The sequence below is a fragment of the Drosophila elegans genome, unplaced genomic scaffold, assembly GCF_018152505.1.
Source record: "Drosophila elegans isolate 14027-0461.03 unplaced genomic scaffold, ASM1815250v1 contig_476, whole genome shotgun sequence".
Classification (NCBI taxonomy): domain Eukaryota; kingdom Metazoa; phylum Arthropoda; class Insecta; order Diptera; family Drosophilidae; genus Drosophila; species Drosophila elegans.
This window is the reverse complement of record NW_024545863.1, coordinates 18,554,911-18,571,521: the sequence shown is the minus strand read 5'-3', so window position 1 is coordinate 18,571,521 and position 16,611 is coordinate 18,554,911. Positions and strand designations below refer to the sequence as shown.

General features: G+C 39.6%; 1 protein-coding gene across 5 annotated transcripts in view; it reads left to right on the top strand.

The window, feature by feature from the left end:
- LOC108135028 (zinc finger protein 704) overlaps positions 1-16,611 on the top strand; it is a 117,788-nt gene that overhangs the window by 22,148 nt on the left and 79,029 nt on the right. For 3 of the 5 annotated variants that reach the window (XM_017255560.2, XM_017255564.2, XM_017255563.2), the window contains exon 2: positions 12,945-12,983. The exons of the other annotated variants lie outside the window; for them this stretch is intronic. In XM_017255560.2, coding sequence (XP_017111049.1) covers positions 12,945-12,983 — 39 coding nt within the window. The remainder of the gene's footprint in view (positions 1-12,944; positions 12,984-16,611) is intronic. 5 annotated transcript variants of the gene reach the window in all.

The following is a 16,611-nucleotide window of genomic DNA, read 5'->3' as shown; positions in this document are numbered from 1 at the left end:
GCAACAAAGTGCGCGAAATTTTAGCTTCAAGTTGTTACCCCACTCCAACTCCCCTCTTTCTCTCTGACTTGTTTTATTGCATTGCATTTGCAGTTGGCCATTTCTCTCTATTACCCCAGGGGTTTTCACTTTTTTCAACCAAACCAAACCAAACCGAATCGAAGCAAACCCCCTTCCCCGATTCGCTCGAACCAGTCAATAGCTCTTTGGTGTAATTATGAAACTTTTTGCATTTTAATTGGATTTTTATTGATCTTACGCACGTGATGGTCAGCTCAGCCGCACAGACATATCCTCGGCTTCCGATTGCAATGTGATTAACCAAGCATCCAACAAGAAATCATAAAACAATGCAATATGGGCTCAAGCCCAGGGTAACGGCAAACGCAGCCACCAAATGGCCGAAAGACAATGGCCATTTGGCTGGAAAATCGAGGAAAAACGGCCAACTGCAGTAAGTTGCCGAAATGCTAATGGGAAATCGTGAGCTCAGCTCTGGCTCATTATTTCAATTGAAATTTGCCTGCATTTCTTGTAGAAAAATGGTCAAAGAGAGGGTATGTCCAGCTTAATGGAGTTTTTAGCACCAGGAAACTATAAAAGACTGACGTTAAGCAACAGGGCGTATGATTTTAAGCTCTATGTACTGCCTACTTTTAAAAATAGTTCAAATTAAATAAGAAAAGTATTATAGTGACCCGTAAAATATATAAAGCTTAATCCAGATATTTAAAATTTAAAAGTTTTTTAACTTTAATGTTTTTTTTATAAAATTTTCAAGGAATAACAGGAAAAAAATTAATATTTTAGAAAAAAGAGATAAGTAAATTGTCCAAAAAATATGAGCAAAATACGTTTGAAAGAGTGTTATATGTAAAGAATTTTTTTCTATAATTTGCTTAAGTTTAATTATTTTTTTTCTCTTTTTAAAAAAACTCGGAGACTTATTTTGTTGGTATCAGCTTAGCCGTAACATCCTTCTTTCTAGCCTTGTCGCAGCGATGAAAACGCAGTTGATAACTTTCATATAGACTGATAGTCGTGTTTGGAGTTCGCACCGTAAACGGAAACCCTGGCCAGCTGTGCGGGCACATCGGCAACCCTGGATACCCAGCGTTGCCATTGTTGCCACCAAATTGCAGCAGCAACAAGTTGGCGTGCGCACTTCTATATTTCCCAATGCGATAACTCGCCAGCGATATGTCAATCAATTGCTGTGGCCCTCTATGGTTATATGGTGTATGGGTGTGCAATTAAAACAACACGCGGCCATCAATCACTTGGCAGTTAACAAATTCATGGGTCTATGCTTTCTGTCCCTTTGTTTTATTGGCAATTAAACAGACAAATGTTTGTTTGTTTCCAGTCGATTTTTTATACCATTTTTGTTTTCACCTAATTATTTAATTACGGAGTTGCCTTTTCAAAGTAGGGTTTTAAAATATATTTTTAGTCCATATCAATTTAGCACCATGTATACATTATTAAGAGTTTTTATAAAATAGACTTTGGGAAAACCTTAAAGATTTTATTCGATGTTCAATGACGGATTGTTTAGCAACCTGTAATTTAAATTCAAGATTGTTTAAAATATGGGAGACCAATGAAATATTAAACCCAAATTCCTGTTACCGTATTCATTGGGTTTATTGAGCTCTGGGTTGAAGGCATTAAATCAATGAACTTCAGTGGATTATAATGGCTTGATATCAAATTTATAACCAGGGCATACGCATACACTCCCTGGACTTTAACGGTAAACTGTGAGTCAAAAGCAATCCCCGAATTTATAACACCCAACCGGTTCGAGCTGCAGATACTTTTATTTCTCTCGCTGCTGAGCCGCTTCATTTTTTTTTCGGGATGACTCGACATGGGGCCAAAGGGGGAGACAAAGGGCATATAGATACAATATAGCCGGCGATTCTGGTTGCCTTTGAAGGGCATCGCTGACCCTTTATTTGTGCTGCCTCCATTGCCGCAGAATTTTGTAATTGAAGTGAAAACCGAGAATGCCAATGCAATGCCGAAATTCGAAAGTTATTACGCTTAATTTATGGGTCAAATGTGCACTCTCCGCTTTTCCCTTTTTATTTTCCCGACTTCGCTTGTTTTTGCGTCACAGATTTGAAAGTCGAGATATGGCCTGCCCCTTGGCCATCGAGACTTTTGTGGGGCCACGACCTTAATTTATGTGATTAGCGTCTGCGTACCGCATGCAGATAAGACCCCAAAAATGATTCATTCAAGTGCGGACTTTGGGAACGGAGTGGCGAGCAAGTGGGTCAGAGGTTCGGTCGAATCGAGAAGCAAACAGAAACAGAAACAGAAACCGAAACGTTAAACAATGCCGTGTCCGTTGCCGTAGCCGTTGTCATTTGGCAGGCGTTTCGAATTACAGCAAACAGCTCCTTTTACAGGCAACACTGTGTGCTGTGCGCTCCACAGCCACCGAAACAGCAAAAGCAATATGCAATATGCAAAAATCCAAAGGCAAACGAGGAGGCAAGGCGATGGCGATTGCGATGTCTAAATTTCCAAATACGCAAAAATGCTAAAATGGCACGCCAACTTTTGGTGTCTGTGTACTGAATTTGTAGTTTTCTTCTCTCTTTTGTTTGAATAATTGAAGGTGAGGCGGAACGCATGGGAAATGGATTCGCAATTGGAATTTCAAATTTAGTTTAGCGCGAAAAATGGCAAAATGCATCAGGATTCGAAGACCTAAGAAGATGTGTTTGTCTGGGAATCATTACGTATGCACATCGCACATCGTTACACCCTTAACTTTTTTTTGACAACTTGTCCACATGTCTCGTCCAGTTCGAAACCCCAAAAGGGAGTGCTGGATTTGTAACTTCAACAATCAGTGGCTTCTGTAATTAAGTTACCGATTGCCTGGCAGGACTCCAACTGGGATTATTGTTTAATTCGGGTGTGGGCTCCTGCTCGTATTTATATATGTCTGCGGCTGTGGTTAATTTAAATGCAATTGTCAGCAGCAGAAGATGCAATTTAATTAAGCTGTCAGGGGCTTATTGTTGTGGTCAGCAGGAAGTTGCAGAAGTCAAGGGGCCTCGCACAAAAACGATTCGACCTGCAGGCCAGGATTTCCATAATGAAAATTTCGCCAGCCATAATGGTGATTACACTTGTGAATTTATATTTTTTCAATTGGCACTGTGAAATTTAAATGAAAATTTGTTTAATTAAAAAATGAAGTGATCTTGTTTTATTTTCATTACTTTGGTTGGTTCATCTGCAAGCTGTTTTCCTGCCCCACTTTGGTTTATTGCCGCAGTCATTAGCAAATGGGTCCGTTGAACCAGGGTCTGCAAAACACCCCGCGGCCTCCAATTTTTAGGTGAGATCGCCGGGTGACTAATGCCCGACCACCCGATCGGATCTATCAATCGGCTGGTGGCCTTATCTGATCCCGCATACACAAAGCAAGAAACAGAAACACACAACAAATTGGCCAACCCCGCTGGCCAGCCAGTTATGACCATTTAAGCCCAATCGGCGAGCGAATCGCGAATCGCGCTCCATAAATATTGAGCTCATATTGCGAGAGCGATGGATTGATGGGGCAAATTGATTTGCGGCGCTGCATCTCTCAATCTATTGCAAAATTGAGTGCATCGCCGCTGGATAACATGGATGATGGGTGAGAATTGATTGAGCCAGTGGTTTGGTGTTGGGGTGGGAGGTGGGAGTTGGGGAACGACATAATTAAGCCACCATCAAACTGGAAGTATTCGGAAGAAGTTTTGGCCATTGATTTATGGCCTGGCTTTCGAGCTGGCACTCAGGGAGATTGAAACATATTTGCCTTTGCAGCTTCTTTGTTTGGCCAACGCATTGCATTCGCTTTACCAGCCGTCGTCAAAGCGAAACTCCGGGCATAAATCAGTTGGCCAGCAGCTACCGGGCTTTCGGTGATTCGGGCCTTCGATGCCTGGATCTCTGGGTCCGTCCAACCGGTCTGCGGTCTACCCTTCCTCCCCAGCCATATCCCTTCCCTTTTTATACCCAGAAAATGCCGCACAAAGGCTGCGCCAGCTCGGCCAACTCGGCCAACTCGGCAGCATCCAGTTTTGACATCCCAGTTGGCATTGGCAACGAGCGAAAAGGGAAAAGCGACAATCGACAATCGACACACGACAACAAAGGACAGCCCCAGGCCAACCTGGAACGCATTTCTCCGGGACTGTGGCCTGGTCACTGGTCCACCTTAATACCATTAAATTCAGCACACATAAAGCTCGCAACTGGCTGCAGACATGCAAATGAAATTAACTTTTAATATTACATTCCCTTTAGGGAAAGAAGAATGAATAATTAAGCTATTTCTGTTAAAAAAAACAATATGGTTTTTATACAATTTATTTTAGCTTCAACCCCTTGAATTAATTTGGCAATGCATTTTAATCACAAATCATTTTATTCTCCAAATCCAAACATTTAATTATCATTTTAAGACATATCCACTTGTATCAAAAGCTAAATCAATTATAACTTTTATTTGTTAAGAAGAAGCCCAACTTTTGCATTGCTTTCACCTAGTCAAATATAAACTTTTCTTTTTTTTTTAGGAGTATGAAAAATAATGTTCTTAGAAACTAGAATTTTTTAGCATGCTTTCCCTATTTTTTATTATTATTATTTTGGCTTGTGAAGTTTATGACAATTCTTGGTGAGAATTCTTTACGAGAACTCGTAAAGCGGCAGTGGTTAAAATTGCTCCAGTGCCCTAAAATGATATCTTTAAGTTCGTACGAATATATAAATGTTTCAGTTTGTTGCTGTCCTTTGAGTTTTGCTCTTATTTTCCAACACTTGTCAGAGGAAACTGAAAGTTTTGCACGTTTGGCAGTTTGTCGCAAAATTACGTGACTGATAAAGAACATTTTATTTCAACAAAGTTGACACGTTTTGTAAAAAATAAGAGCGAATCATATGGGTATTATGAAGACGTCAATTGACAATTTTCTGACGTAAATAAGATAAGAATCAAGAGTGTGAATAAATAAAAAGAATCAATAAAAAATGTATAAAAGAAATTTAAAATATTATTTATACGATTAATACATTTAATACTCATTTCATAATTGTTATTAACTGCTGACATTTAAAGTCTATTATTAAAGTTGACATTTGAAAGTGATCAACTTTGTTCTTCTTTGTAAAGTGCAGATTTAATAATTACGACCTGCGGATTGCGGCTTGAACAAATGCCATTCGGCCCCTCCCCCTGCCAACTGCGCCGCCCCCTTAAGCCAACTTGTTGCATCAGACTTTAGTGATTTTAATTAATTGCCATCATAATCATGCGCCGACCACTGCATGTGGGAGGAGTTCGTTATTAGTATGCGGCCGCGGTTTACTTTTTGCAGCCACTGTGCGCACTTTTCATTCAATTATGAGTCGTTTTTCGTATGCAAACACGACGCAGAAATTGGCAGTAATTAAAAATGTTACAGAGTTACAGAAACACAAATATAAAAACAAGCAGCCAGTCCGAAATCTGTTGCGTGTTTAATCATCAGAACAAGCACTGCTATGTGTAACATTCAACTACTGAACAAAAAGCAAAACAAATTAAAAAACTGAAAGGCAACGCAAAGTTTGAAGTTGGAAATTTGAAATTTGAATTTAATTGTTGCCGGCATTGGTTTCATGGCCAAGTCTTGTTGGTGCAGTTTTTGCTCCGTTGCCACATTAATTTGCATAATAACGAATCATAAATTGCATAGCCAGCTATGCAGCCTTCCTTTTTTGTTTTGGTTAGACGAATGTTACGAAATGTTGCGTATATTAATTCAGTTCTTTTTTTCTCTTCTATTTTTAGGTAAGCCACGATATCCAGAGCTGCGATTTTGGTTGATTTCCGATGGACTTTGGATCGCAATTTGACTTCCCTTCGGTGACAGACAAGCCTGAAAAATTGATCGGCTTTTGGAAACCATAAAAAGTTAACGATAGCAATTGCATAATTTCATGCGCTTGGAGCAAATAATCATAATCATTACGCATACGCAGGGTGTCATTTTACTGCTTAACATTTCAATTTCTCACATTTTTCACAGCCATAAATTTTATGCGATTTTGCTGCACACAATTTGCGTGACTTTTGTCAATAACTTGCTCTCATATCGCACTGTCTCATTATAAGTGTGTGTGCGGTGTGCGGAGGGCATTGGGTTCAAAGTGTCACACATGGATTTCCGCATATTTCATGTGCTTGCATTCCCATTTGCCGTATTTTTATGTTAATTTATTTGAATTGGGAAAAAGTCGACACAAAAGTTTCCGAAACGGGAATTTTCATCTTGCTTTTTTTTACACGCAAACCGCAGCGCAGGGCTTAATGACATGACCCACCCCGCACCTGCCTTCACATTTTTCCCCCTCTCGCCTTTTCCCTCAACCCGAAACCCTCCCCCGGAAAAGGGCTCACCCTTTTGTCCCCATGACACTCATCCAGAACGGGAACGACGGCGTCCACAAATATCATAATTCAGTCACATTTATTGTGCTCCCAACTTCCGGTTAACTTCTGCTGGAATTTTAAATGCATACCCCTCGAAGATTGTGTGAAATAATAATAGGGAGTATTTTAAGAATAAGAGAAGGACTGAATAACAAAATAAAACTTAAAGATTTTACAAATACTTATAAGTTTATTAAACTATTAAAATAAAGTACCGGTTTTGCTTAAGAAAAGTTATTAGGTTGGCTTCAAAATTAGTACAATCACTTGATAAATTGATAACAGTTGATATAAAATTCTTATGCTATTATGATTTCAGTTAACATACATGTTCGGTGTGAATTTTTATATAACAATACATAAGGTTTTAAAGGTTCAATAATTTTCTTAAAAAAGATAAATTTAAATGTATTTTTAATACCCAGCGCATTCATTATTTACATTTTCATATTGTTTCTGTTTGTGGATTAAAACGGTTTCCTGGAAAAGTTTCTTCTGTCCGAGTTAAATGTTTTCTTTTTTAATATCGAACCCATAAGCGAATGCAGTTGAGGAAAATTGGTAGTTGGTAACCCGGGTCAGAAAATCCAAACGATTTTTCACAGCCCGTGGCCAATTGACTGATTGCAGTGCAAGAGGAAAAGGCAGAAAGGAAAAGCATTTAAAGCATTTAAACCATTTTCACAATTTGATGCATTCATGTTTTTTGTTTTTTCCTCCACTTGCGTTTGTATTGTAATCAAATCGTTTTGAGTGATCCAACTTCCGCAAACAAAAGCGAACGAACTTGAAACATAAAGTTTTTCGACTTTCACTTGAATGGCGGGAAAATACGATGGGGGGGGGGGAGAGGGTAAGACCCCCTCCGAATCAGACTCACAAATAAGGCCCCACTGTGGTCTCTAGGGCCCTCGGCTCCGGTGAGCTGTCAGGGTAAATTAAGCCAAACAATTTTTGACGCGAACACAATTAAGCGGCTTAAGACTATCAGCGAAGGCAGTCAAAAAAATGAAAGTCGCAAGTTCACTTTCGGTTTTTCATTTGTTGTGCAATTGCCGGCGCCACGAGGCCAACTGCAAAATATGCCGTAATCACAAATGCTGCGGCAGAAAACCAACAAAAAAACAAAATAAACTGACGGCAGCGGGGGCGCCATCGCATAATTCAATCAAAACAGTGAAAAACCAACAACGTTTATTGCAGGCAGTAAAAGTTGAAAACACACTTTAAAGGAGGGAGAACCAAAACCCATTCACTTGGGCCCCCAAGAAGTTATCGCAAAGTGCATATCAAGCATACGCCGCGTTGTCATTGAGATGGAGTTATTTTTAGCTCTCGCCATAACCCACATGCCGAGCTGCAGCCGTGCCACATTTTCCTGCATAAGTTTATTAATTTGAGCCGCCAACTGGTTTGCTTTTCGGTTGTTGTTGTTGTTGGCAGATCGGCGGAGAACAGGCCGGCCGAAAACCGTAATTCATTTGTAACGTGCAACGTGTTTTGGGGTGGCCGTAAGGCCAAAACCAGTTTTTGGTAAAGCCACAGGCCCAGAGGCCTCGTTTGCCACCGACTCGGCTGCGAGGAGAGATCTACGAGCTGCGATAAAATGTTAAATGCTACACAGATTGATTTCGCCCAGCGTTTTCGCTGCGGCATTTTGAAATGAATTATGTAGTCGTATGCAAATCGGCTGAAATGCACAATCAAATTGAGTGCTGGCCGGCATTTGTCTCATCCGGCCGAATCTTAAACTCAATTTGTTTTCAAATTTAAATAACTAATTTGAATGGCGAGCTTTCGGCACCGAAACGAACTTGGTTAAATTTTCATGTCGACAAAAATACAATAATGTATTTTCGACAAAGCTTTAATAGTACTTATAAATACTTTAGCCTTTTCAGTTTGTTAAACATAGGCTTTTTGTTATCATCAAGCCGTAGCAGGTGTTCATGAATTTATTTATATCCTTTTGTAAAGTTTTAAAAGTAAACAGAAGCCGGTCATAAGTTGAATGACATTTGCGACTCTGAATGCCTGCAATAAGGGAGTACTACTAATTATCGACTGAAATGCATAATGCTTTGTGCCGTATGCGTTTCCTACAATTATATTTATCCTGAACCAATGGTTATAAACTGAATACCCAACTTAATTACATGCCGGACCATCTCTGGTATTGAAGGCTAATTTTATATAGCTTACACCTAGCAGCAAAACAAAGTGTTGATCGCCATTTTTTATTAACTTTAATGTTTACACGGTCAGTTCGAAATAAAAACAACTGTATTGGCCTGTAAACATGACAGGCGTAATTCAATTTTAGTTTTCATTATTTTATTTTACCCCAACCGATATTTGCAATTTTCTTGCGGAAATTGAAAATCCTGCTTGCATGTGGAAAGTCGGACTACCCTTCTTCGATTGCAGGCAGTAAATTACTTTGCGGTCAGGACTAAAGCCCCCAAATTAACTTAAGCCATCGTTACATAATCCCTCAGATTTTGGGCCATCAAAATAATTGAGCTGCCCATGTGTGTGTGTGTGTGTGTGCTTATGTGTACGAAAGCTGAATTTAATTCAATTTTATTCAAATTGCTGTCGGAAAATTGCCGACACCGGAGCAACAGGGCAACATGGTCAGTGAAAATCATATTTTTATGCTCGCACCGCGTTCGAAGGCAGGCCCAGTGTAATTTCATTCCATAAATTTCCACTTAATTAGCGGTCAGCCGGGGTTACCCCCCCCGCAAATCACCTCCCCACAACGCCATCACCTGACCGTCATGGTCAGCAATTTATGCTTAAATTTCCGCTGCACATTTTTCAAGGCGATTGCGTACACGCTTTTCAACTTCCACTTAACCTATCCCGTAATTTATGCTAATTTACGCTATTTTCCTTACATATCCGATCCGAAGCCGACGGCTCTGCCTCCGCCTTTCTGACTCACTTTATATGGGCGTGGTCGGTTGTGGCGTGACGTGTCGTATATATAAAATATATCGAGCAGATTATTCTCACTGCAACAGTGTAACCGAAATTGTCATGCAAAAGTTGCGAATTATGGGGTGTGCGAAAAGCACCAGGAAAAGTACACTCTGGGAAAATCGTTTTGAACATAAAATTCAAAGGTTATGGGCTTTGAAAACCAGGTAACAAGCTGTGTTCTTAATTAGCTTAAACACGGGCCCAAAAGTAATGGCTTTTGAAACTAATTTTTTACATAAATAAAACAAATAAAGCCTCGAATAACGAGTATTTTTAATCTCTTCTTTTAACTGTTGTAACAAACACACCTCTTCTTCATAATTTATATAGATTTATAAGCAAGTGAAAAAAGTATTTAACTTTAAAGCTAGGAGCATTGGTGTTAGTTTAAAAAACAAAAGAATTTAGTTAATGAGTACAATCTTTATTTTTTCTGAGTGCATATACCTCAAAAAAAAAAAAACCAAAAAAACAAAAACACAGAAAAGGAAAAACGCGACGAGGCCAAAGTGGAATCAAATTAGTTGGACAGGCGGCTCGGAAAATTTATTTCACGCACCTTGGACTACTTAGAGGCGTTGTCATCGGTCAGCGGGAAAAAACGAGTTTCCCAGCCAACATTAGCACACGCACTTGCCAAGTCTCGAGATGCCGACGACACCTACAACAAATTCAACAAATTCAACAACACCCATAAAATTCAATAGCCACGATGTCAACAGCAATCGATGCCGGCCGGCCAAGAGATATACTATATATCCACATACATATGCACACTTATATACATAATAAAAAATAAATGCATTAAAAATCGAAAATCCCAACCCGTTCAAAGTGGCACAAGCAACGGTACTCACACACGCACAACAAACGGGCACACACTGTTGCAACACGACAACTTTTCTATCACTCGCACTTAATTCATTTTGATTTCAGTGCAAAGTGGAAATTTATTTGCATAAATTAAAATACAGAAAAATGGAAAACAAGCGAGAAAAATAAAAAATATATATGTGTATTTCACATGCAACTATGTAAGTCCCTCCACCGCAATCCCCCCTCCCTCAACATGTCTATATGTATTCGTATTCATGACAAGTTGCCGGTCGGTCGCTCTAGGCCCGTTATGTTGCTCATTGCTGGTTGCTAGTTGCTCGTTGCTGGTTGCCTGTTGTTGCTGCTGTTGTTTTGATGTTGCTTGTGGGTTATTGCTGCTGCCGCTGTCATTGCCACACCAGAAAGACAGAGACAGCAATGCACAGAGGGAGACAGAGCACCGCTGTCGAGGCTGTTGCATAAATAGAAAATTTATTTATTGATTACGCCTTGTGAATTCCTATATAAACAATTTCTAGGTTTGGTAAGTGCTTAAAGCACTAAATGATCTTTGGGCGAGCTTTCATTTCGAGTGCTAGTGATTTTTAACTTTTTAGTTGCCTATAACGTTTCATAAGTGGCTATTAAAATTAAAGAGTACAAATAGACAAATTAAACCTAAAAGAGAGATAGATTTGAGTAGATTTTTAAACCGGAAGGAATATATGTTGGTGTTTTAAAAGGGATAGCTATATATAGAAGTTAGGTTGACGAAAATGAGAAAATCGGAATAAAATTTCGTCTAAATAAAAACAAACCATTGTTTATTTCTGCTCGATTTCGTTGGCTTAAAGCCCGCAAAGTTACCCTTGTTTGATCAATGACATTGCAATCGCTCATTGCGAATTGGACACTTCATTTTGGACTTCCGCAAAGCTTCGGCCTTGAGCAATTGGAATAGGAAGCCACAATCACAATGCAGTAGCAAACAGAGAAAATGTTAATAAAAAGACGGTGTGAAAACGACAACACAGAAGCACGGCAAACGAAGACGAGGAATTGCAAACGCAAACAGCATTTTGCACATTGTTAGCAAGCTAAAAGAGGCATGCAACTAATCATTAGAAGCTTGTTTTCCAATTTGTTGCTGCCGGCTATTATTGTTGCCGAGTTTCAATGTCAATTTGAATTAATTAATAGAGAAACCGACATGAAAGAGGCAGACAAATGATTGAACGCAACGCACACACGTACACACCCATCTGAGAATGAAAATGTAAAAAAAAACAAAAGATGCAACGCAACCGAGCGTAACAAATCCCCCGAGATGGGAGTGTTTGGCCCCTCCAAGTCGTAATGGAAATTATCATTCAACAAACGATATCAACAATAAAAGCCATGACAACAGCATTATCGCCAGCATCAACACCAACCGTTTCAGTTGTATTTTTAATGATTTCCATAGAAGTGAAAATGGCAAAAACTGAAATCGTTTGGGCGAACATACATAAAGGCACAGATACAGTCGCAGATACTGAGATACAGATGCAGATACAAGTTGCATATGCTGTCGCCTTCCCTGCCACGCCCTCACACCCCCTTCGCCCACATAAACGGATTGCATGTGAACAATGTGTAAATAGTTTTAGCAGCGAGCAAAAAATATCATCATCATGTAAGAGATATCAATTTGTTAGCACCCAGCAGCAGATGCAACCAACTTCAACTGACGGACATCCCATGCATCCGCCCCTTGAGAAGTGTACATTACAATGTTTATCAGGCCATGTTCAGCCATGAAGCTTTGATTATGGCATTTTAATCAGACGGAAGGAGAAGCTCGTGGAATGCATAGCTATAGTTGATAGACTCCACTCCAATGAAAACTCAATTTAGGGCAATTGGCAATTAATTAATGAGACGTTGGAAGTTCTGCTATTCAAAATACATCATTGGATTTAGTTTTCTAATTAAGTGCTAGCTTTAGAAGGTTTCGTTACGGTTACACGGTTATACGTTACGCACAATTTTTTATTTAGCAGATTTAAAATGGTATCTTTAGCTTCATTTGGAAATGCAAAGCATAAATTGAAAAAACGCACTCTCTGTGATTTAGTTACCAATTACTTTAAAAACTGAAAGCTTAGTAATTATTGAATTCAAAATTGTATGTTTAAATTAATTAATGAATATCCGCATTAAATTTAATGCATGTCCAATTGCACGATTAAATATCAAAACATTTTAATTATTGTGTAACAAATTTAATGTAAAATATTTCATATTTTATTCAAAAGCATTTTGTTTAAACTAAATGAAAAACAAATGAAAAATCAAATAAGTGGCAGTACTTTCATATTTAAAATAACTAAAAACCGCAATGGATGAAAACCAAAGCTAATATAATAATAATTGGGTACAAAATAATTGGCAGTTCTCATGAGTTGGGCCGTCATTAATATTATTTGATTTCGTTTTCTATTCGAATTTCAGTAATTTCAGCTGCACTGAATTGCAATTTGCTGATTTTCAGAATTTTTCTGATCCTAGTATGGAAAGGTTTAATCACATTCACATTTGAAATTAGATTAGGTTACCAATTATTTTGTTTATCTAATTTTAATGGTTTTCCCCCTTTTCTTTGCAGGTACGTTTTGATGGCAATGCATGCTGGCAACTTAAAACGGTAAATAAAACAAGAACAGACATTTGCGATGGAGTGATCTGCCTTTCAACTCGGCTTAATTCCAATGCTCGCTACCAATCCGTTCATCAGCAGGGACGTCGCTCATCTCATACCCATACCCTCATATTCACGTATCTAAGCAACAATAATTGCCAGTTGAGCCGCGTCGAGTGGAGCTGTAAGCTTCTTTTCCCCACGACCAGCTCGACTGCACGTTGCAACGGAGTTGCTCGGAGTTGCTCGGAGTGGCAACAAAATGATTTACAAAAGATAACAGAAATGGCTCGCTTCTCGTATGTATGTTGGCCTACAAAATTCGAGAAAAGGAAAATAAAAATCATGGAAAATACATTGAGAGCGGTTAATGTTGTGGTTCCTCCTCAGCCACCCCGTTGCCACCAGTTTTGCAGTCGGCAGCTAATGGTTCTGTGCATTGTTTTTGTGGTTGCAGCAGGCCCCACCTCTGATGCACTTTGAAATGATTTTCCAAAGCTCGGCCACAGCCCCAAGAAAGCAGCACACAGAGCCAAACCGAAAAGCGAAGCGTTAAAAATTCAACTTGAAATTACTTGTGCTGTTTTTTTGTTCCATTGCCCCTGCTGATGATGCTCGTAAGTCTTGGCAACATTACTTAGCCAAAGTCGGAGTGCGGAAAATGGCCAAAGAATTTCCCTCAAACGTGAGAATGGTGGCGAAATAATGGAAGACGATTTTTGTGGCATTTGTTTTTCCAAAGGAAATTGATTTCCAATACCAGAAATAAAAGTTTGTGTGGAAAGGCATTTCGCCAAGTCTCGAACTTGTTGAATGAAGATGTATGTTCCTGCGTTTGCCAACACATTTTCTGTTGTTTTCTGTTTTTAGTTTTCTGTTTTTTGTTTTTTGTTTTCTGGCGACCAATCCCCATTTCTTTCACAAGCCAAGTTGGCCGAGGTTAAACGCTGCGTTTGCCGGCAAACAACATGATGCCTGATCATCAACATTAAAGCCAAGTGCCTGGCCCATGGCTCTTTGCTTTTGCTATTGCTGTGGCCCCTTTTCTCCCCTTGATAAATGCAGCTAACCTATATTTTAGCTCTCTGCATGGCTGAAATGGCGTTGTGAAAAACATTATTAACCGATTTTTATTGCATTCTACTTTGGCCGTGGCTGCGACTGCGACTGTTGCTGTTGCTGTGGCTTCAGCTGGTCCAAAGGCATTTGGAGGCGGTTAACTGGCCATTAAGGGGCGTTCCTAATGTATCTCGATGCCAAGATGGAGAGCCCGGCCAAAAGGCAGGCCTTAGCCAGGTTGCAACGCATCGTCTCGAACTCGAACAACATCCTCGTCTTTGCCTTTGTCTTCGTCTTCATCTTCATCCTCACTTGGCAGCCTTTAGTTTTAGTGGCATTTCAGCTGCCAGTTTGTGCTGCCGGCTACATGCGAATTTTCCTTGCCTGGCATTTGGCCGCTTGTCTTTGGTGGGCTGAGCCTTACTCGTAAAATCATAAAACAAATTAATTGGCACTGCCGTGTGCAGAGGGTATGTGTTTTGCCAGCCAAACAGCCTTTGTCCTTGCCATTTTCGAGTTTATTTCAGTTTTTCAGTTTTCAGTTTTCCAGTTCTTTAGTTTGTTTTAGCTTTTCAGTTATTCCATGGCGCGGTTTCCGCTTAGCTAATTTGCAATGCAGTTTGCTCTTTTCGCTGTTGTTTTGAGGTTCTGTCTGGTTTTTGTCTTTTTGTGTTCTGCTCGGTTTTGAGGCCACTTTTGAATGCAACTCGTCGATTGCTGAATCGGTTTTGTGTGTCGCACTTTTGGTTTCTGGTTTATTTAATGACTTTTTGCAATTGTTTTCGTGAGCGGATTTTCAAAATTGGTTCCACTGAGCTTGGCAGCGGCTTTTAGTTCGTTTTGCCTTTGCTTTTTGCCTTTTTGCAGCTCAAGGTTAAGTGGCATTCGATTCGTTATTGCAAGAAATAAAAGCTGCACCCCTTGCCGCGATTTTGGCTTTATGGTACAATTTCATTGAGCTGCTAATAAGTGCTGCTGCTGCCGATTGTTTATGAGCTTTAAATGTGGGCTGTGGTTGTGCGGCCCCGAAATGTCGAGCGAAAATTGCCAGGCTCTGGTCCACGGGGCGTATGCGCAATGTGCTGCGAGTACGAGTGCGAGTCATTAGAAGTTGGCTTATTGGCTTCATTAGCCGAGCCCTGCACGACACTTGATCGATGGCTCCAGGCCACAAGCCATCATTAGCCATATGGCAATTTATATGCTGGCCGGGGATCTCATGATCTTGCGAACGCGAACGATCTCAATCCGTTGTTTGTCTTATGAAAAGTTCACAGATTAATCGAACTCATTGATCAACATTGGAACGGAGCGATAGTAAATGATTTTATAACAAAGCATCCATCAAATTTGTTATCTTCCGTTGACTTATCGTGATCTTTGCCGGTGGATAATCGCTCTGAATTTTCCATTGTTGCCCAACCTCCCACTCTGCTGAAAGCAATTTGCCGCCGACTGCACTTAACTGCACAGCAAATTAAGTGAACAACTTTAAGGGATAATACTATACAATTTATTACTACTTTTGTGTATCCACTCACACAAATGTAGTGATTAATGTTAACATTAGTAATGCCAATTTTGTATCTTACACACATTTATCATAGAATATAATACAATAATACATTAAAAGCAATTTGAATATCAACAGTTCCCTTCATTTGTCTTTTGAGTTTTAATAATACACATTTTTGATTTATTACTTGGAACTTAATCAGGGGTATTAATTACACTCAAAATGTATATTAATCAGTTTTATCATTAAATTTATGATAGTTAAGCATTGTTTTGAAGGTTAATCTAAGTTTTCTTGAATATAACCAAAATGACTTTAAAATACATTTTATGACAAATTTGAAAACAACAATAAATATTTAAATGACTGAAAACTATAAATATTCAAGTAGAATCTCGATGTTGTGGTCGTTTTTTCTCTGTGTAGCAATTGCATTGCCATTGCCTTTGCCTTTGCCATTGGCATTGGCTTTACTTCGACATCCCATCTGAAGCCAGCTCTCGAGCAATTTACGCATTTCATTTGATTTCAGACATTGCAACGTTGTCGTCGTCGTTGTTGCTCGTACTGTTGGTGTTGGTGTTGCTGTTGCTGTTGGTGTTGCCATTGTTGTTGACGATGGCGACCTTCCTTGTTACCAATGTGCCATGGCGAAATTAACGGCAATTAACTTGATTCGCTTTTGTTTCCATTTGGCCCTCCCCTGCCTTGACTGGCAATGCATTTTTCTTGCTGTCTCCTTGCCATTTTTTTTTTTTTTTTGCGATGTTTTTACCGCTCAGCAAGGCAACAACGGCGACAACAACAACGGGCATGAGGTAATAATTTACGAAATTGACAAGTGAATCATTCAGCGGTGCTGTAGGAGGTGGAGTGGGCATGACGACTAAGCAGAAAATTAACGAGTAATTAGAAGTTCCTCCCAATGGCAGCCAAAGCGGCATCATCTTTATTGTTTCAGTTAACTCGCCTTCTCTGGGGGCGTAAGGTTGAGTTGAGGAAGTGTCGCCACTTAGTGGCGTTTTGTTTGCTTTTTATTCGCCCGCGTTTGGTCTCTTT